Source organism: Rhinatrema bivittatum, chromosome 4, assembly GCF_901001135.1.
Source record: "Rhinatrema bivittatum chromosome 4, aRhiBiv1.1, whole genome shotgun sequence".
Lineage (NCBI taxonomy): Eukaryota > Metazoa > Chordata > Amphibia > Gymnophiona > Rhinatrematidae > Rhinatrema > Rhinatrema bivittatum.
Window position 1 is genome coordinate 391792434 of NC_042618.1, and position 21674 is coordinate 391814107.

General features: G+C 43.0%; 1 protein-coding gene across 6 annotated transcripts in view; it reads right to left on the minus strand.

Annotated features, from left to right (window-relative positions):
• CADPS (calcium dependent secretion activator) overlaps window positions 1-21674 on the minus strand; it is a 1086201-nt gene that overhangs the window by 253306 nt on the left and 811221 nt on the right. For all 6 annotated transcript variants that reach the window (XM_029601011.1, XM_029601008.1, XM_029601007.1 and 3 more), the window contains 2 exons: window positions 13438-13594; window positions 8887-9028 (listed from right to left, as the gene is read on the minus strand). In XM_029601011.1, the coding sequence (XP_029456871.1) occupies window positions 8887-9028; window positions 13438-13594 (299 nt within the window). The remainder of the gene's footprint in view (window positions 1-8886; window positions 9029-13437; window positions 13595-21674) is intronic.

The window sequence follows — 21674 nt, forward strand, 5'->3', positions numbered from 1 at the left end:
AAACATGGTTCGATACGGTTCCAGCCCTGGAGGAATTTGCCCGTCTTCCAGGGAATCAGGATCAATGTCATCATCAGTGCCATCCAGATTCCTGTCAGGAACACCTGCAGGGAGCCAAGGCGAGCCCTGCCACTTACGCTTAGAACTGGAAGAGGGAGGAGCCACCAGCTGAGGGTCTGACTATACAGAAATGGGGGAAGCGGAGGGCTGCACCTGAAGAAAGGCTTGTAAGCCTTGAAAAAATTCCACCCAAGAAAAAGCAGCAGGCTCCAGATCAAGCCCAGAAGGAACTGGAGCTGGTCCCACAGAACTCCCTCACCAGCGGAAGAGCTAGTCAAGGGAGAACCAAGATCTGGCGTCCCCCCAAGTCAAGGCCATGACCAACCCATCATCAGAATGGGAAGAGCCAGGCTTAGCAAAATCTGAGGAAGACAACTCTCCTTGAGCGTCTAAGCAGTGCTGACACAGGTTAGAAGCCAGGTCAGGCTGAGAAGCCCTAATATGACAGGCAACACAAATAGGAAGACACTTAGGCTTCTTGCTTACTCGCGCCATCACTGAGGTAAATGTGAGTCGGAACAGCTTGCGCTCAAAAATGAAAGGCGCCCAAAAAATAAGCACCTAGAAGAAAATGGGACAAGATGCACGCACAACATGTGTGCCAAGTTAAGTGTGCAAAATCGTTTGTGCATGTAAAAAGCATGCCCAAAAGCTGAGCACACAACGTGTGTGTAGAGCCGATACGCTGCATACACCGATGGCCTATAGAGGGCAGCAGAACACACACAAGAGCACGAAAAAATGGCCTCTGCAGTCTACCACACACGTACAAGAAGAAAGCCTAAGTGCGGGGCTTAGCCCACCAGGTGCCACTCAACCCACCAGGCTGCCCAGTTCCCCAACCCCAACGAGAGTGGGAGTGAATGTTGGCACGGCGCGCCGCAAACGGAGACCAGAGGAAGTCCTGAAACCCTTCTGTCTCTGATTCAGGTAAAACATTCTCTTTTTTTTTTAAACCTTACCTGAGCTCAGCGCTTACCAGCTGAGTACAGAAATGGTCTCCGGCTGCAGGGGGAGAGGGCATCTGCAGTCACCGCTGCGCTCTGCCTCCTGCACCTGCTGCCTTTCAGATGAACTAGCAGCTAAGTCCATGCCAGGAAACCCAGCTACCAGACTAAAGCACACCTCTGAGGGACCACGGAAATCACCTCAGGAATTCTCAACTGGGGGAGGGACCATTAGGTATCACCGCAGGAGAGTGGGGCTTTCTTTTCCTGAATTTAGAATTTCAAATTTCTCCTTTCATAAAGCTCAAAGCAATCCCCATAGGGAGATGTATGTCCACCATGTGCTGGAGATGGAGAATACTAGAAGGCTGGGGTCACTACAGGGTTATATATACTGTGACGTCAGCTTGCTCCTTCTTCATCTGCTGGCAGGGGAGCATAAACATTCTGGTCCTGAGTCCATCAGTCTACACGGTAGGAAAACATATACTCTGCATCCCGCTTGCTAACAATGAGTACAGAGCAGAACTAAGACATTTCCCTGTACAACTCACCATACAAAAAAGATATTCTGATTTCTGATTCTGGTTTCATCTCAATAACAGGATCACAAACTCCCTCTACTACCAGGTGCATTGTAAAATAATACAGAACCTGGAAAAAAACAAACAAACCCCACTGTATACATGTCTATCAAACCTGCCATACCGCAGCAGCATTAACTTAAAGAAATGAAACAGCAATAGCCCTACCCATGAAAAGGCAGCAGTTCACCACCAGTGCAATATCATATTGAGAAAATACAACAAATAAGACCAATACAAATCCCTATTTGCTAATAAAGTATCTCATCTCAGTCACACCCACACAGAATATGACAGACCTACTTCACCTAATATAGAATAAAATACCACAAATTACAAATGCAGAAACAAAAACTGGAATGTAAACCAGAAGATCTTCTGCATGCAGCGCAAAACTGGAGAACTAGAAACGGAAATATATTTCCTCCTACACTAAGCAAAGTTCAAAGAAAGAAGAAATGCATACTCTCAAAACTGGCATATTATGGGGCGGATTTTCAGACTCCGCGAATAGGCCTACTTTTGTTTGCGCTCCAGGCGCAAACAAAAGTACGCTGGATTTTAGTAGATATGCGCGGAGCCGCGCGTATCTGCTAAAAACCTGGATCGGCGCGCGCAAGGCTATCGATTTTGTATAGCCGGCGCGCGCCGAGCCGCGCAGCCTACCCCCGTTCCCTCCAAGGCCGCTCCGAAATCGGAGCGGCCTTGGAGGGAATCCTCTAACGCCCTCCCCTCACCTTCCCCTCCCTTCCTCTACCTAACCCCCCCCCCCCGCCCCGTCTACACCCCCCCCCCCTTACCTTTCTCCGGGGATTTACGCCTCCCGGAGGGAGAAGTAAATCCCCGCGCGCGAGCGGGCCTCCTGCGCGCCGGGCCGCGACCTGGGGGCGGGTACGGAGGGCGCGGCCACGCCCCCGTACCGCCCCGGGCCATAGCCATGCCCCCGTACCCGCCCCCAAAACGCTGCCGACACGCCCCCGAAACGCCGCGACGACCGGGCCCGCCCCCCGACACGCCCCCCTCGGAGAACCCCGGGACTTACGCGAGTCCCGGGGCTCTGCGCGCGCCGGTAGGCCTATGTAAAATAGGCTCACCGGCGCGCAGGGCCCTGCTCGCCTAAATCCGCCCGGTTTTGGGCGGATTTAGGCGAGCAGGGCTCTGAAAATCCGCCCCTATGGCTCTTGTACCCCATCACTCCCCTCCATGACCTCATGACCCCTCACTTCTCCCAAATAATCATCCCTTCACTTGCTCATATCCCTGTCCAACATTTCTGACACCCCCCACCTCTGCATCCTCTTTCATGTGCCTCCTCTCTCCCCTGCTCAACTCTCCCTGCCCTTCCCTCTCTCCTTCCCTACCCAGCATACCTCTGACCACCTCTTTCCCACCCCTTCCTGCTCAGCATCCCCTGACCTCCCTTCTCCCCCAACCTAGCAGCCCCCACACTTCCATCTTTGCTTCCACTTCCATCTCTCCTCCCTGCCCAGCAGCCCCCAGTCCCTCTTTCCTCCATCTCTCCTTACCCAGCAACCCCAACCTCCCTTTCCTACTCAGTAGACTTCTGACCTCCTATCTCCCAAGGCCTTCCTGCCCAGCACATTTCCCCCTCCTCCTGGTTCCCAGCCAGCATAAGCCTAGAGTCTCCCTCCTGCTTTACCAGCAGCAGATGAGAGCAAGAAGCACTGAAGAGAGGAAGAAGAGGCAGCAGCAGTGGAAATCAGCAGTGGATTTATAGAGCATGCACCTCTCGTCCTCATGCTCCTGCTTTCATGGCCAGATCATGCTCCTGCTTTCATGGCCAGATCATCAACAGCTTCACAGCCAGACCAGGCAGAGGAAGATAAAGTTGGTGTCTTGCCAGGCCCATATGAACAGGAGTTGGTGACATCTTGCTCTAATCTGGGTGAAAGAGAAGGGAATAACCTCCCATTGGGCCAGGAAGATGAGAAGGCAGGAAGGAAGCAAGAGCAGCTTCCTCTCATACCCAATAAAAGAGAAATCAGCCAATGTCTATCCAGTAGGGATGGATGAAAAGAAAAGAATAGATGCCTGTAGTCTAAAATTAATCCTTTATTGAAGTGGAGACACAAGGGTAGCCCGACTCTGGCCGAGTTTCGCCGTCACAAAACGGCTGCCTCAGGGGCTTAAATCAATCTTCTTGAGTTCATCAATCATAATAAATGAAAGATGATCGTATAGATCACGATGTGATCTCTTATACTGCTCCGTCTTGCAACATTCACAAACATCGATCTCCACTTGTTCCCTAAATAAAAATTTAAACCCCTCACCCTCCTTAATCCCCCCCCCCAAGACTTACCAAAACTCCCTGGTGGTTCAGCGGGGAGTTAGAAAGCCATCCCTGCACTCGTCTGCGATTTCCTCATGGCGCCGATAGCCTGTGTCACAGGGGCTGCCGTGCCATTGGTCAGCCCCTGTCACATGGTCACCGGCACCATCTTGTACTCCTACCACGTGACAGGTAGGTCATGTGGCAGGAGGTCGCTCCCGGACCCCCGTTGGACCCAACCGGAACTTTTGGCCAGCTTGGGGGGGGGCCTCCTGAGGAGCACGTGACGTCCGCGTCACTCCGACGTGACGCCGACGTCACGTGCTCCTCTGCGCCTCCGCTCCCAGACCCCCGCTGGACCCAACCGGAACTTTTCGTGAGCTTGGGGGGGCCTCCTGACCCCCCCAAGCTGGCCAAAAGTTCCGGGAGCAGAGGCGCAGAGGAGCACATGACGTCCGCGTCACTCCGACGTGACGCCGATGTCACGTGCTCCTCGCAAAGGAATACAGGGATGGCTTCCTGACTCCCCGCTGGACCACCAGGGAGTTTTGGTAAGTCTTGGGGGGGTCAGGAGGGTGGGGGGTTTAAGTGTTTATTTAGGTTCAACGTATTCAACATAGCTATGTTGAATACGTTCAACATAGCTATGTTGAATACGTTGGAACTCGCGATGCGTTTCTCCTCAAACCTTTTTTTTCTCTTTTAAAAATATAAGTTGCGTTTTACATATGCGTTCAAAACGAATGCACACCCCTACTGTCCAGACTGATGAGGAAAGAGCAGCATTCTGCTGGGTCTGTGACACAATGTCCGTGACCTTGCGACACACTAATGTGTCCCGACACACCTGTTGAGAACCACTGCTTTAGGACATCTGAGACTTGGGGATTAATATACCTGAAATCTGGATATTGTATAACACATGCTTCCTAGGAGTAATGGTACCAGGAAAGTAATATATTTGAGGATGATTGAGCTTACTAGTGATGAAGGTAAAGAGATCCTGCTCTGAAGTGTTTAAAGGAGTTTTATATTCAGAAATGTTTGATTGGGAAGGAATATAAAAAGAAACTCACAGGATTTCAATTTGCCATAGACAGTCAGATCTAATGTTCTACTTCATCGAACATATAGATTCTCCACTTATTTTTCCATAGTCAGTCACTATTCTAGCCCCCTTTGTTAGAGCAGTTGTGGGTGAGAGATGCATATACACAAATGGTGGACTTGTCCCTAGGGTCCTGTCCTTCAGGTATGGAGTGGGCTCTTCAATTGACCTCCTCACTGTGCAAATGGGTTTGTTGGGATATTACATCAAAGAAATTAATTTCTCAAAAGCTGATGGCAGCAAGATTTACAGTTGCTAAAGATTGGAAAACCTCCCTGGATACTGGGTATTGGTGCACTGAACTTTTTGAGATAGCCTATGGAGAACCTTTATTCTCTCTAAACGAAGACAGTCATAAGTACAGTTCTATTTTTGGAAGATGTGGGAATATTTTTCTTTACAGGTTAAAATCTGTATTAGTTTTTCCTGAGTTGCCTTTCTTCTTTATTTTTATATCTTGACACCTTGTTCCTCTGGCTACATCAGATGTTAGTTTGTGTTGTTAATGACTGTATTGGCTAATGATGTCTATGCCTGTATGACTAGAAAATAAGAATAATAAAAAGTAAAATATGAAACCCACAAAGAGATGACAGCAGTGTCTATGTTACTGCTTTTTCTCTCACTGGTTTCTGACTATGATGTAAGATTTTGTTTGGTTCAAATAAAATAATGTGAAAGTTGCTGGATAGACCTAATTCTGAGCTGTATGGTTTCCACATAGAGAGGTGTTAGATGTTGTAAAAGCTCCAGTGGACTGACAGGATTAGCTAAATCTGATTTTAATTCAAACCTTTCCAGCACACAAATTGCTGCAGATGATACGTGGGCCAGACAAAGATTTGACTGGGATCTTGGATTTTAATTCACATTATTGTTTGCATGACTATCATTTTTTTACATTTCCACCAAATACCTGAACATCTTAAAGTCCAACTTTAACCAATGGTTAAAAGAGGGTACTCAGGGAGAGCAAGGACATTGGGGGACTAATATCCATATCAGAAACATTTTTTAATGGTAATGACTTTGAGCTATTAAATGAAATTACTGTGAAACTAGAGAATGTAATAAATCAGATTGACAGACTAAAGAATAGCAAATCACAGGGACTGGATGGTATTTACCCCATAGCTCTGAAGGACCTCAAACATGAAATTGTAGACCTGTTTCTGGTGATCTGCAACCTATCAATAAAAACAGTCAAGGTACCAGAAGTCTACAGGGTGTCAACGAGACACCAGTTTTAAATAGGGCACGAGTTAATCCGTAAAACCGTAGATCAGTGAGCCTGATGTCTGTGCCAGGCAAAATGATAGAAGCTATTCTTAAAAACAAAATTACTGACCACATAGACAGACATGGTTTAATGGGGGAGAGTCAACAAGGCTTTTGTATAGGGGTGTCTTCCCTTACCAATTTTCCAGATTTTTTTGAAGGTGTAATAAACATGTGGATAAAGATGAGCCGGTTGATACAGTGTGTTTGTATTTTAAGAAGGCATTTGACAAATTCCCTCATGAAAGACTTCTCAGGAAACTGGGAGGTCAAGGGATTGGAGGCAGTGTCCTATTGGGGTTGGTAACTGGTTAAAAGACAGGAAACAAAGTATAGGACTAAATGATCAGTTTTCTTACTGAAGAAAGATCATTAGTAGAATGCACACGGAGTCTGTACTGAGACTTGTGCTATTTAGCATATTCATAAATGATCTGGAGAAAGGAACAAAAAGTGAAGTGACCAAATTTGCAGATGATTCAAAATTGTTTCAAGTCATTATAACAGCAGAAGATAGTGAGGAACTGCAGAAAGATCTTGTGAGAATAGGAGACTGGATATCCAACTGGCAGATGTGATTTATTGTGGACAATTGCATAGCTATGCAGATAGTGAAAAATATTCCCAACTACAGGTAAACAATGTTAGGTTCAGTGTTAGGAGTCACCACCTAGGAAAAGGACCTCAGAGTCCTTGTGAACAATGCCTTGAAATCTTTGGCTCAGTGTGCAGTGGAGGTCAAAAAGAGAAATAGAATATTAGAAATTATTTGGAAAAGAATAGAAAACAAAACTGAGAATATCATAATGCCTTTGTATAGATCTATGGTGCAACTGCACCTTGAGTACTGTGTGCAGTTCTGGTTGCCCTATCTCAAAAAAAGTCATAGCAGACATAGAAAAGGTACAGAGAAGGGAGCTATAATCATAAGGAGGATGGAAAAATCCCTTAGGGAGAAAGGCTGAACAGATTAGGGCTCTTTAGCTTGGAAAAGAAACAACTGAGAGGGGATATGATTGAAATTTATAAAATCATGAATTGGTGGGTTATTACCCTTTCAAATAACACTAGGACTGGGGGACACTCCATGAAACTAGCAATTATCAGATTTAAAACAAATTGTAGGAAGTATTTTTTTCACTCAGCACACAAAAAATGCTATAGAATCTGTGGTCAGAAGATATGATCAAGGCAGCTAACATAGGCCTGGATTCATCATTCATCGCTGAATGATGAATCCAGTGAAAACGGGGAGTGAAAGCCCGCAGCCTTCGCACCACCGTGGTGTCTTTGCTGCAGCTTTCACACCGAATAGCGCCACCGTGAACGGTGGCGCTATTCGGTGCGCTACTGGCGACGATAACGTTACTAACCTTATCGCTGCCAGCAAAGACACCACTGAGTCCGCCCCTTCGCCATCCCTACTCCTCCCCTCGCAGCCCCAAATCGATTTTGCATGCTATTGCACGCGAAAAGGGCCTTTTCGCGTGCGATAGAGGCTTATTGCACGCGATAAGGCCATATCGCGTGCGATAAGTCTTTAGAAAATAACCCTGAAAGTGGGGTTCAAAAGAGGATTGGATAAGTCCCTGAAGGAAAAGTCCAAAAACAGTTGTTATCCCTAGGAGTGAGATACAAAAAACAGATCAATTATTGGGCATCTGCTGGGTACTTGTGACCCAGACTGCCGGAGACAGGATGCTGGCCTCAGTGGGATTTGGACTGACCCTCCATGGCATGTCTTATGTTCTTAACCACACTGTAGTGTGTTAAAGCTTAAGTGTGAAAAGTGAAAATGATCTTTGGAAAGTACAAGATTGGGCTGATTGTGTTCCACTAACAGAACCTTTTCATGAAAGAGATGACCACACATACATTTCACTAACACTCACATCTCAGCTGCATTTCCTATGGATCAAGACCTACTTTCTGCGAAACTCAAAGTGCAAAATAAAAATCATGCACAACAGTACATTTTCACAGGACAGATTTGAATACCACCCCCCCCCCTTCTCCTCCCCAGGTAATCCAAATAATTGTAGCAGCATGGAATCATGGCCGCCCCACAGGATGAATATCTCCAGTTATTTCTCCATTTACATGACTTCAAAATGTTGCAGAATTAAAGCTGCTTTAAGCAAACACAATGCTGAATTGGCTGTGTATATGCACTCTTCATGGTACAGGAGGGTTACAATAAACCAAATTCCTAAACACAAATATGATACACCCCAAGTATTATACTAAAATACACATGGTAAAATAATCTTAATGATTTTTTTTTAAATGAAGGCTTTTGCATATGAAGCGACAGTGGAAAATGCTTAAAGCAAAGTATACTATAATGATACAGATAAAGCACTAAATGGAACAGAGTATTTAGTCTTAGCTTCCCATAACCATAACATTAAGGGCTGACATAAATATATGTAAACACAAGGCATACTTATTCTTTTCTTCTTAAAAACCTTAAGAGATCTGCCGTTATGCATTTAATGTGAATTAATATTTTAACATGTTTGTTGAATTTTCATTCTAGTATTACTATTCCATCTCTGCATGAGTCTCCGTCCATCTGCAACCAAACTCCGATTGTAGCAAAGGAGATTCTCTTACTTTACTGGCTCCCATGATTCCCGCTCAAAGCCCCTGTGAATTGATTGTGCAATTGAGGACTCCATCAGGTCGACATATCTGACAACAAGTGGAGCAAACAGGTCTTGTAGATGTTTGTGGAATTTTCCATTGCACATGTTATCTAGAATAGATAATTTATAAATATAGTAAGGAATTATGTTAATTATTATTTGTTAATTATGTCTGAAGAACAGTATACAAATACTGGCAAGCTGCAACGCAGAGTGACATTAGCAAATCGTATAGGCAGACAGATTTCAGGGCATAACCAATTAAAAGTAAACTTGCATTGTTAAAGTAGGATCTTATGATGACAGATTTAGTTTGATGAACTATTCATGAACCTCTGACAAATCTTTGTAAAAGAAAATATTTATGAAGTTTTAAAAGTGTTAAGTTCCCATAACACAGAAAGAATTTTGTAAATTCAGTGAACATTTCACACTAGATAATTAAACATCTCTCTGTTCAGGGGAAATTCACATTAAATGTTGTTGCTTTGTTCAGTTTACATAATAATTGGCAAGTACTCAGGTACAAATATAGCAACATTAACAATATCTGACTTTATATTAAAACTGTTAGTATGTATTTAATTATACCAATAGCCATTGTAATAGACCATATTGCAGATGTGGGACCTGGTAAATGTCCTGAATATACAAAAGAAAATGCCACCTGGCAATATGAATCTAGAGTAGGCTGACTCACAAATAAATCCCCAAGATTACAGCTCAAGTTTACACTGGGGACTGGGTGGCTTTGTGCATTCACAGAAAGATGCCTCACACCAGGGGTAGGTTATCACCAGTCCCCTGTGGATACCAATTTACTCGGGTCTTCAGGATATCCCTAATGAATATGCATGAGAGAGATTTCCATAGGTACCATATTTCATGCATATTCATTAGGCATAGCCTGAAAACCCAAGGGGACTGGTGTCCACGGGGACTGGAAATTGCTTACCCTGCTTCTCACCATTAGGTCATAGTTCAAATTGACTTCAGTCCATGGTGACCAAAAGCTATTAGGTTTGTGCAAGCAAAAAATGTTCATTTTGTTTCCTTTTTATTTTGACTGTTTTGTTTTTATTCTGTTTTTATTTAATGTGTGTACAATTTGCAAACAGCAAATGCAAACAACAGAAACAAAGTGTTGTTTCAAAAATGACACAAAATGACTGCACATTTCATAAAATCCATTACTGTTTGAAAAACTGAATGTTAATCTATGTAAAATGAGTAGGTTCTTAATTTCCCATGGCTAGGTATAGACATCAATACAACCATCACTCCATTTAGCACACGTTTGCTCTGTTAGCAGGAAAGACAAGGATTAAGTGTGCCATGAAATATGATCAAACATCCTCTCTCCCCCACATCAATTTAGGGAGTTCAACTTTCAATCCTATCCCCGGTACACCCCGTGGAAGTGCATGCACAAAGATTAATGCTAGTATTTTATAAAAGGTACAGTCAGCGTTGCACAGTTTATAAAATAATATGTATTTCTGTTCTGAAAGTACATGCATACTTTCTCCACCCATTTTATAAACATACGCATGTATATTTTATGTGCAAAATAACTGTTACACTGCATGAATAAACACCCAGAATTAAACATGGAGGCAGGTATTTTATAAAGTAGGTAAGAGAACTTGGAATCACCAATTTGCTGGTACCTCCACCAGTTCATTCAGTCCTTCTCTAGTTCTTCTAGATCCTCCAGCACTTCACCCTAAATCCCCTCCAGTTCTCCCAGACCTCCCACCTAAAAACTGCAGGCAACAGACAAGTTGGATTTCACTTGTGCAAGACAATTAGATGGTGTAAAAGTATATGAACAAGTTTGGTAATGCATACAATATATCTCTCTTACAAAATAGCAACTTATGAACCGTGCTCGGACACCCCCCCCCCCCCCCCCGACCACTTCCTTTCCCCCCATAAAATGTATGCACGAAACCAATATATGGCATGCATACTCTCAAGATTTATAAAATAGCATATACGTAAGTATATGCTATTTTCATGCATATATGCTATTTTTATGCATGGAATCCCTTTGGAAATGTATTCCTTAATGTATCATTCATGAAATATCAGTGATTTTGAAAGATATTTCAGAGTTCCATTAATTCCATAATTTTCACTGTTCAGCTTGAGGAGTCTGATTCAAATCTTGACAGTTAATGTGTATTTCCCATACAGAGTTTGCATGTTGGAAAAGGATAAATTGGATAAAATGTACAGAATTTAATCCATGTATTATATAAAATAAAAATCCAAGCTGCATGTACACAAGAAAATATTTCAGTTTTTGAGTTGGAAGGACATTTTAAACAGCATTAGTTTTACTTTCTCCACAACTCATCTATGATTTCAAATGCTTACCATAAAACAATTGAGGAATGAGAGGACCTGTAATTTTGTCATGGAAAGTATGGGCAAAACCGTGGATTAGTCATGACAAAAAAAATGTCAAAAAGTCATGGACATTAAGTTAACAATTCTAAAAAAGAATAAGCATGGACATGTTTTGTTGTAACCAAGCTATATTTATTTTGCAATATTATACTGCAAATGAATAATTAAAAAATAATTTGAAAGTAGACACATCTGATGGAAAAAAAAAAACCAAGCACTTTTAAATAATTGGCGTATTGTACCTCCAAGACAGCAGGCAAAAGGCAGTAAATTATCTTTAGATCAACAGATGGCTGACTTCTCTAGGCAGCAAATATTACCCAGAGTCCTCCTGTCTCCTTTCAGTCTAGCAGATGGAGTTGCTGGGGGGGACAGAGACTCCTCCATGACTGAATCCAACACTTTAAATGTCAGTACCTTTCACAGGCCTCTACAATTTGGACGGTTTGAATTTTCTATGCTTGCTCTCAGGGCCTTGAGTTTATTTCCACTTGTCAACACTAGTCTGAAAATACTTGTTCAGACAATCTACAGAGCTGTTAGTAACAAAAACCAGCCAAAATAGCTCTTCTGTGGAGAATTTGCCTTATAAGGCACAATGGTGCTGTGCACTAGTCTGTTGTCGATCCTATTCTTTTTTTCAACTTATGTTTTCTGTTCTCCCACTTCTTCTGGATCTAAGTACCTTCAAATTCCCTTTGTCTTGTCAAAGATAACGTAAAATGAAATGACTGAAACTAAAGTATCATACAGCTATGGCTTATAGCCCTCTGGCATTTTTCCATGTAGATATTCTTTCTTACCTTTGGTTTAGGTATCCAACAACAAATTTGTTATATACAAGAGTTGGGGGTTGGAGTGGGGTGGTGGAGGGCATAAATAAGGTTTCTTTTAGGAATCTTAGTTCAAAAGTGGTGCGATACCTAGAGCATTATAAGAACATTGGACTCAAATGTATATCCCACCTACAGCAGATAAACATGAGCTAGGCCTGAAACTTCCTAGAACTGTGAAACACTGCCACTGTGGAAGTTTTGTGAGTACAGTTCCATCCACCTGAAGAGCAGGGGCAGCAGTTCAACATTCTAGCTAAAAATGCATACAAGGCTGTTCTTCTGACTTAGGGCATATTTGTGAAAGATGTTCTTCCATTTTATGTCTATGGGAAAAATGCTTAGGAAACAGGGCCCATACTCTGCTGCTTGAGAATTGAAAGCTATTGCAAAAGAGTCCAAATTTCAAAAGAGGGTTCAGCCCCTGATTTAAGGCACCTTAAATAGAAGCTTAATTAAGGTGCCTATATAGGTGTCTAAATATAATTATAGATCGGGGTGGCCAACGCCAGTCCTCGAGATTCAAAATAGGCTTGATTTTCAGAATATACACAAATGAAATACAATGCACTGCTTTCATTGTATGCATGAGATAGATTTGCATACAATGGAAGGTGTGCATGCTAATCTATCTCATGCATATTCATTACGGATATCTGAATAACCTGGCCTGTTTTCGAGAACTGGAGTTATATATGCTTAAATGTAACATTAAGCGCCTTAATTTGAGGTGCCTAAAGTAAATACCAGTATTAGGCTGACCTAAATTAAGGGGGCTCAGAGCTAAGTGCATAAATTAATTCCTCTGCTTTCTTCCCATCCCCGCCCACTTTTTAGGGGTCTTAATTAATGGACCTTGTGGTTTAAGGTGCATAAATTTAGGCACTAAGGGCTTGAAAACTTTACATTTAAAAATGTAGGTATCTAACTCTTGACGTTAGGTGTCAATATGTTTTGATTATTAGCCTCATGGTTCTTAATGGCAAAATTAAACTATTGTGCATCATCATAGAAAAAGAAAGCAAAAACGAAAATCCCCATAAAAATATAGAAGAAATTAGTGAATGCCATGAACTATATTTTTATAGGTTTCCATGTTTACAATGGCAAGCATACAACGTTATGCATGAATTATAAAATGATCATTTATTTTGAAGTACTGGCCTCTCTGCCACCATATTTCCTTCTGTATGGATATGAATCATACACCACAACAAACTCAGCATGTATTTTTCCCACTAGAACAATAAAAGCCAGAAGGCAATACATACAGTCAGTACGTAGAAAATCATTTAGGAGCTGGAACAGTGGAAAGCTGTCCCAAGAGTCTTGGGGTTGAACCTCCAATGCAGCATCCATATCCACAGCAAACAGTGACAGGAAGGTTTCCGCATGCTCTACCATTAAGTCTGACCACCAAGCAAAAGCCTTCAAGTTTAGCGTAAAAAAAAAACAAACAAAAAAACCCATCAACATCATTACAAATGTAATCCATAATTAAGGCAAATAAATAGAAAATAACCCCAAAGTTCTCAAACACAAACCTGCATCCCATGGAGCACTCAGTTATTGTAAAGAGAACAGGTCTTTTAAAACAATAATGTATTGCAAAGAAATCATATAAATTCAGAATCTCTGTCTTACTGGACAAAATGCATCTTGAATTGTCTACCGTAAGTTCAGAGTAAGTAGTTGAAAATCTGATGAAGATGATACTTCTGTTCTATTTACAATAACTGACTTATGTTGCCTTGAGTCATGCTATTTACAGATAGAATCAGCTAGTTCTCATTCTGAACTACAGAAATTTGGGGAGTTTGAGAGTTTCTTCACTGAGTTTGTTGGATTTGAATTGCTTGAATTGATTATTGCAATATGTTTAGAAATGTAAGAAGATCTGGCTCAGAAATTTCTCAATTTTGCAAGTCAGTGAGATGTAAGCAGGTAGGGGTATGCATTTTTTTCTGAAGAAATAAAAAAACACAAGCAAAAACCTTGTTGCTAAAGAACAATCCTGGACACTGTCAGAGACATGATGCTGGGCTTGATGGATCTTTGGTCTGATCCAATATGGCATTTCTTATTTTCTTATGTTCTTATGAATCAAAAAAAGGTTGCCACCAAATAATTTTCCCTGATTCCTTTAAAAAAAAAACAAAAAAAACCCCAAACACTGCAAACATAAAAAATTTACCTCATACGCCCCTTCCCGATCTTCTCGTATCCTCCATCCTCCTCAAACCTAATCTTTTTCCATCTCGGGGGTCGCTAACATAAAAAACAGTCAAAATAGGGCAATAGCGATTCCCAGCTGCTCCTTCCCCACTGGATTCAATTTTCAAAATGGCATCGCCCAGCCTAGAGGTCAGCACCATTTTCTTGAACAACCATACCAGAAAACAGAACTGTCCTTAGGGCTGGCTGGAGAACAAGAGTGAGTGGGGTTCCCGCTTACCCTATTTTTAATGCTTCATGCACTTGCAACCCCACAGATGGGTAAGGTCAGGGTGACCTTCAATGGGCATAGGGAGATGTGAGAAGGCCCAAAGGGAGGGTTAATTTTTTTTTATATTGGCAGCATTTGGGGGTTTTGGCAGCGAGGGACAGAAGAATGGAAAAATTACTACTTACCTGATAATTCCCTTTACTTTAGTACAGAAAGGTGGATCCAGAACCAGTGGGTTATGCACCTCTACCAGCAGATGGAGATGGAGCAAAGCTGATGTCACGGTATATATATACCCCTGCACTGATATCAGCCTGCCAGTATTCTCTGCAAAAGCCAACTGTGGACAAACTAACAAAAACTTGATTATTAACAAACAGCCACTCTAGTACTCAGCCAACAGGAAACCACTGAGCTCAGACAAGGAGCACAAAACACTAATCTAGGGACTGGATTGACACTTACCAGTACTCCCTGGAATTCGCAGTCACGCAGGAGGAGCATAGCATAACCATTCGGCAGCCAACGGCAGGAAGGTGGATCCACCTGTCTGTACTAAAGAAAAGGAAATTATCAGGTAAGTAGTAATTTCTCCTTTCTTAGCATTCAGATAGGTGGATCCAGAACCAGTGGGATGTATCAAAGCTACTCCCGAACAGGGCGGGAGGCTGCCAGCAGTCCAGTCAAAACCGCAGATGCGAAGACTGCATCCTCCCGGGTCTGTACATCTAGGCTATAATGACTGGAAAAGGTGTGTAAAGATAACCATATCGCAGCTTGGCAAATGTCGATGTGAGACAACAATCTAACCTCATTCCATGACACTGCCTGAGCCCTAGTGGAATGAGCTCTAACCTGACTAGGCAACAGCTGCTTAGTATCCACATACGCAGTCATGACTACCTTCTTATTCCAATGTGCTAATGTAGCCCACGATGCTGGCTTGCCCTGTTTACTTCCACCATGGAGAACAAACAGGCAATCCATCTTTCTGAGAGGTTTAGAAGCCTCCAAATACCTCAAGCTATGCCTCTTGACATCCAAGGGCCATCTCTTTCCCTGTCCAGAGACACCAAGGGAATGAGCTGTTTCAAGTGAAAATCTGAGAACAATTTTGGCAAAAAGGAAGGAACAGCACACAACTGTATTGCCCGCAGAGTCTCTCATAGAAATGGCTCCCAGCAAGACAAGGCCTGCAGCTTGGATACTCGACGTGCAGAATAAATTACCACAAGAATCACCATTTTCAAGGTGAGTAACCTCAAGGAAAGGTTACGCATCGGTCAAAATGTAAGGCCTGCTAAAAAATCCAAAATTAAATTAAGACTCCACAAGGGCACCAGTAACCGCAAGGGAGGAAGAAGATGCTTCAGACCTTTTATGAAACAGGCTACATGTGGATGAGCTGACAGTGGTCCACCATTCACCTGCCCTCGGAAACAGGCAACTGCCACCACCTGTACCTTTAATAAATTAAGGGCCAATCCTTTACTCAAACCATCCTGCAAAAATTCCAAAATGAGCGGGATCTTAACCAAATGAGGAAGAACCCCTCAATCTTCACACCAAGCCTCAAACACTCACAAAACCCGCACATAGGTTAAGGAAGTGGAGAACTTTCTCACTCATAGCAAGGTGGCAATCACCACAATAGAATATCCACACTTCAGCAACTAAGCCCCTGCCATAGCATATCCCTGTGCATCAAAAACCAGAGGGGAGAGTCTGCATATCATGGTCTCCTGGCTAATCTGGTACTACCAGAAGCACCATTCCCCTGTAACTCTTGATCTTCTGAATTATTCAGCCCAACATGGGCCATAGGGGAAAAGCATATAGCAGCTTGCCCTCTGGCCACTCCAGCACGAGGGCATCGATGTTCAAGGACTTTGGATTTCTCCTGCAACTGAAGAAGTGAGGAACCTTTGCATTGGGAGAAGTCACCAGCAGGTCCAGAAATGGAAGGTCCCAGCGATCTTTTATTAACTGGAATGCCGCATTTGATAATTCCCATTCTTCTGAATCTAGACTCTGTCTGCTGAGAAAGTTGGCTCTTACATTATCTTTTCCTGCAATGTGTGAGGCTGAGATCTCCTGAAGATGCATTTCCACCCATTCCATAAATTGGGCTATTTTCTGAGACACTTGCTGGCTCTTGGTTCCTCTCTGCCAATTGATATAAGCCACTGTCATTGCATTATCCAACATTATCCAGATCGCTCGACCCTGCAATTGGCCGCCGAACCACAAACATGCCAACTGGACTGCATGGGCTTCCAGCAAATTGATGTTCCAGAGAGACTCTTCTGTACTTCAGCACCCTTTTGCTGAAGTTCCTGACAGAGAGTTCTCCAACCCAGGAGGCTCACACCCTTTGTGAGTACTAGCCAGTCCAGAGATCTTAGGGAAAACCCCCCTTTCTCAGATGATCCACTTTTAACCATTACTCAGGTGAGTACAAACCTCCATTGGTAGGTGAAGCTGAATCGAATAGTCCCGAGACTGTGGGCTCCAACGAACAGCAGAGTGCGCTGAAGAGAATGCATATGCACCCTTGCCCATGGTACCATCTCCAGGGTCAATCCGGACACCTGCAGATAGGACCATACTGTTGGGAATATTGTGTTTGTCAATAGACACACCTGTGCCATCAGCTTCTGAATACGGCACTCCAGCAGAAACACCCTGCCCTGTTTCATGTCAAACCGAACACTGAGATACTATAGTGACTGTGATGGCTGAAGATTTCTTTTGGCCAGGTTCACCACCCAATCTAGCTCTTGCAACAAGGAGATCATCTTGCGTGAAACCAGGAGGTTCTTTTCCAGACTCTTGGCCCGAATCAGCCAGTCGTTCAAGTACAGGTGTATCAGGATCCCATCCTTTCTAATCTCCACTACCACCACCTCCATAACCTTGGAAAAAGTTCTGGGTGCAGTGGCCAAACCAAAAGGTAGCACTTGAAACTGATAATGATGCCCCAAAACCATGAAACACAGAAATCCTCTATGGAGAGTTGCAGGGAGACACCATGTCACGTTCCAAGGAACACTGCAAAACTCCAGTGCATAGCCATCTTGTATCACTTCCAGAACCTACTGGTCTGATATGATTTTGACCCAATTCCGATAAAAGAGAGACGACATCCTATCTCTTGTTCCCGGGGGTGGGTCAGCACACCTTCATTGGGAGGCTCGGGGTGGGGGGGGGTGGGGTCCACTACCTGAGCCTGTGCCCCATCTAGATTTCTTGGGATGAAAGGTCTGACATACCCAAAGTTTGAGCCCTCTGAAAAGCCAGTCCTCTGTAGGGCCGAAAACGTTTGGAGCCCCTAGTATGACCTCTCATGCTGAAGGAACATGGCGTCTATTTCTTATCCTCTGGCAAGCGAGGAACCTGGGACTCACCCCACTTATTGTCCATTTTCTCCAGCTCGCTCCCAAAAAAGAGTAAGCCTTTAAAGGGCAACTTTGTAAGGTTAGACTTGGAGGTTGCATCAGCCGCTATTACCGAAGCCATCCCTCTGGCTAAAGTGCGGACTAAATCACAGCCCACATCTGCCAAAAGGCGGCTGCTGGTTCCATCACTGCCCTGGAATTCACACCAGATTCTTCGACTTCCTGAGAGAGACATAAACAAGAGTGAGCCACCAGGGAACAACAAAAAGCTATCTGCAAATTCAATGTCATTGCTTCAAAGGCCTGCTTAAGGATAGCGTCAATTCTCCTATCCTGTGCATCCTTCAAGGCCACTCCCCCTTCTATGGGAATTGTTGCAGCTTGATAACAGCACACAAAAGTGCATTTACTTTTGGAAAGTGCAATTACCCTCTTGCAGCTGGATCCAGGGGGTACAGTCCTTCCAAGACTCATCCCCCTTTGAAATTAGCTTCCGGGGCACCCCATTTAAGATCAATCAATTCTTGAATGGCATCCATAATAGGGAAGAAACATGAGGTTTTATGCAAAGAAATGAAAATGGGATCTTTCTTTGACTGCCCAACTAGGCACACCAACTCGGCGCACAACTGGACACACAGCTGGATGCATTAGCACGAATCGACGGAAGTGAAGAGGGCAGCCTAACACGCAGGAAAAAACCATGCGAAATGCCGCCATGGCCTACCATGCAGTGAACTAAAAAAGCCTGAGAGAGGAGGCCTAGCCAAAAGACTACTCAACCTGCCAAGTTGCCACATTTCCTAAGCGCCCCTGTATGCAGGAACGAACATTGGATCAGCGCACCGAGCACAGAGACTGGAGGGAGGAGGAATCCCTATAAATATCCCCTTTGTCTCTGTTTTCTTTAATCCTTTTTACTTCTTACCTGAGCTCAGCCCGTCCCGGTTGAGTACAGAGTCAGTTTTCAGCTGTGGGGCAAGAGCACATATACCTTCACCGTCGCGCTCGGCTTCCTGCACCTGCTTGCCTTTCAGCTGTTTTTTTTTTCAAAGCTAAGTCCACGCCGGATGAAAACCAACTACCAGTCCAAGGCACTCATCTGAGGGAGAGATCCAAAGATATCACCTCAGGAATTCTCGACTGAGGGAGGAACCATAAGGTATCACCACAGGAGAACGAGGCAAATACATTTCCTTCATCTTTTCTCCTTTTAAAACTTTAAGCAGTCCTCAGTAGGGAGATGCATGTCCACCATCTGCTGGAGACGGAGAATCCTGGCAGGCTGATGTCAGTGCAGGGGTATATATACTGTGATGACAGCTTTGCTCCATCTCCATGGTTCTGGATCTACCTGTCTGATTGCTAAGAAACTGATCCCTTCCTTTCTTTTTCCTTCTGTTTTTTTTTTTCCTGCTTTGCTCTTTGTTTTGGTTCAATTAAATAAACTGAACTGAAATAAACATCAAATAAAAAAAATATGAATTATCCCCTCCCCCCCAAAAATGGAACAAAACAAAAACATTTTTGTTGCTCACCCCTAACCAAAGAAGAATTTTGCCATGGAAGAAATCTTTTGCAGAAGAGAGCATGAAGAGTTTACCATGACAGAAATTATACATATTTAAATATATATACATATCAGTGAAGTAACTCTTTTTCATGCTCAGGGGTCCTTAAATTTTAACTATGTAGGTTGTTTGGTGTGACATTCACATCATACATGACTAAGATGTAAATGTGTTTCAAATGCTTTGCATGCGTATCTTGTAATTGCTTCTAGTTGGGAACATGCAGTATGAGTGGCACTATTCCTAGGTCTATAGGCACTAGGGCCTGGATTCACCATTCTATCGCAGAATGGTGAATCCAGTGAAAACAGGAGGGCGGGGGGTGAAGGGGGGGCAGGCCTGTGAAAGCCCGCAGCCATCGCAACACCGCAGTGTTTTCGCTGTCAGCTTTCGCACCCAATAGCGCCACCATGAAAGGTGGCGCTATTGGGCGTGCTATTGGCGACGATAACGTGGCTTATCTTATCGCCGCCAGCGAAGACACTGTGGAGTCCGCCTCCTCGCCGCCCCCTGCATGCTATCACATGTGAAAAGGGACTTTTCACGTGCGATAGTGGCTTATTGCATGCGATAAGCATTACAAAATGACCCCCTAAGTTTGAAGTGATAGGAACATACCCATTAGTTTTAAGTATTTTTTGTATTGAAAACATGACTTGATTTTTTTGGGAGAATAGGAAACAAATAGAAGCAGTAGCTAAGGAACAGAGTGCACTAGATTTAGAAGCCGGTTCTGGGAAACATAATGCTGTACAATGATCACTACATTTGTTTTAAATTTGATCCTTTTTCCCCAACTCAACCACATTTCTTGCATGATACAGCATTTATTTTTTTTTTTTTTATATTCCGCTTTTCACACTTTACTGTAGGTATTTCCCTATCCCCAGAGGGCTTACAATCTAAGGCCTAGATTCATCAAACTATCGCATGTGATGTTACCCAGGTAGAGAGTCCATCAAGCTAGGTTGAGAGAACGTTGTACAAATCTCATCTTTGGGTAAGTTTCCTCACTCCGAAGGACATCAATCTTCACAAGAGTGCACTGTTCTGTTCGTACGTCTCTCTCTGAAAGTCAAAGTGGCCCCTAACTCTTACACTAATACCTAAACCTCACCTCGAGGTACTTGGTGGGCCTCATATAGAGGTATAAATACCTAACTACTAGAAGGGCCTAATGGCTAGTCAGTCTCTCTCTCTCTCTCTCTTTCTCTCTAGTGGTTATAGGCAGGAATTGTGGCACTTACCACAGAGTGTGAAAGGTTATCACACTTTGCAGTAATACCTATGCGAAGTGCTAAGATAGCACACTTTGTGGTAAATAAGCTATTACCATAAAATACACCCCTCTTCCTATCACATGCAATAGTTTGATCTAGGCCTAGGTTTGTACCTGTGGCAATGGAGGGTAAAGTGACTTGCCCAAGGTCACAAGGAGCAACAGTGAGACTTGAATCCTGGCTCATAGCCCACTGCTGTAACCACTAGGCTACTCCTCCACTCCTAGAAAGAAATAATTTAAGCTTCATGGAAATTAAAAAGAAATGCACTTGAACAGGTCTGGAGAAAAGTTAAGTTGTTGTGAGGATAGTGAATGCCACTTGGGTAAATCCATTTCACCTAGAGCATTTGTTCATTATGGTGTCTTATAAGATTAATAAATAAATAGAAGAGACTGTTTTACTTATAGATTAATATTGCTGATAAAAAAAGCAGTAACACACTCTACAATTTCCTTACTCAAAAATATTTTAGACTTTTAAACCTACTTTTTTGAACTTACCTGTTTAGTTTTAAATTTCACTGATGGTAAAGAAAATGTGATATGTGCATGTATATTCGGGTGTGCAGGGAAAAATAATTTGGTTTGGATCGGGTTATTTCATTTTTGGCCTGTTTATATCCAGATTTTGTTTCATGTTTGTTTTGTTTTTTTTTTTAATGTTTCACGTCATTAATTTTAACAAATAACACATGATTATTTGCAGATAGCACATGCTATTTGCTGAAATGAATGATATGAAATTTTCAGATATTTTGGTTCAGTTGCAACAAATCAAACTGAAAATTGACTCATTCTTGCTTTTTTCACA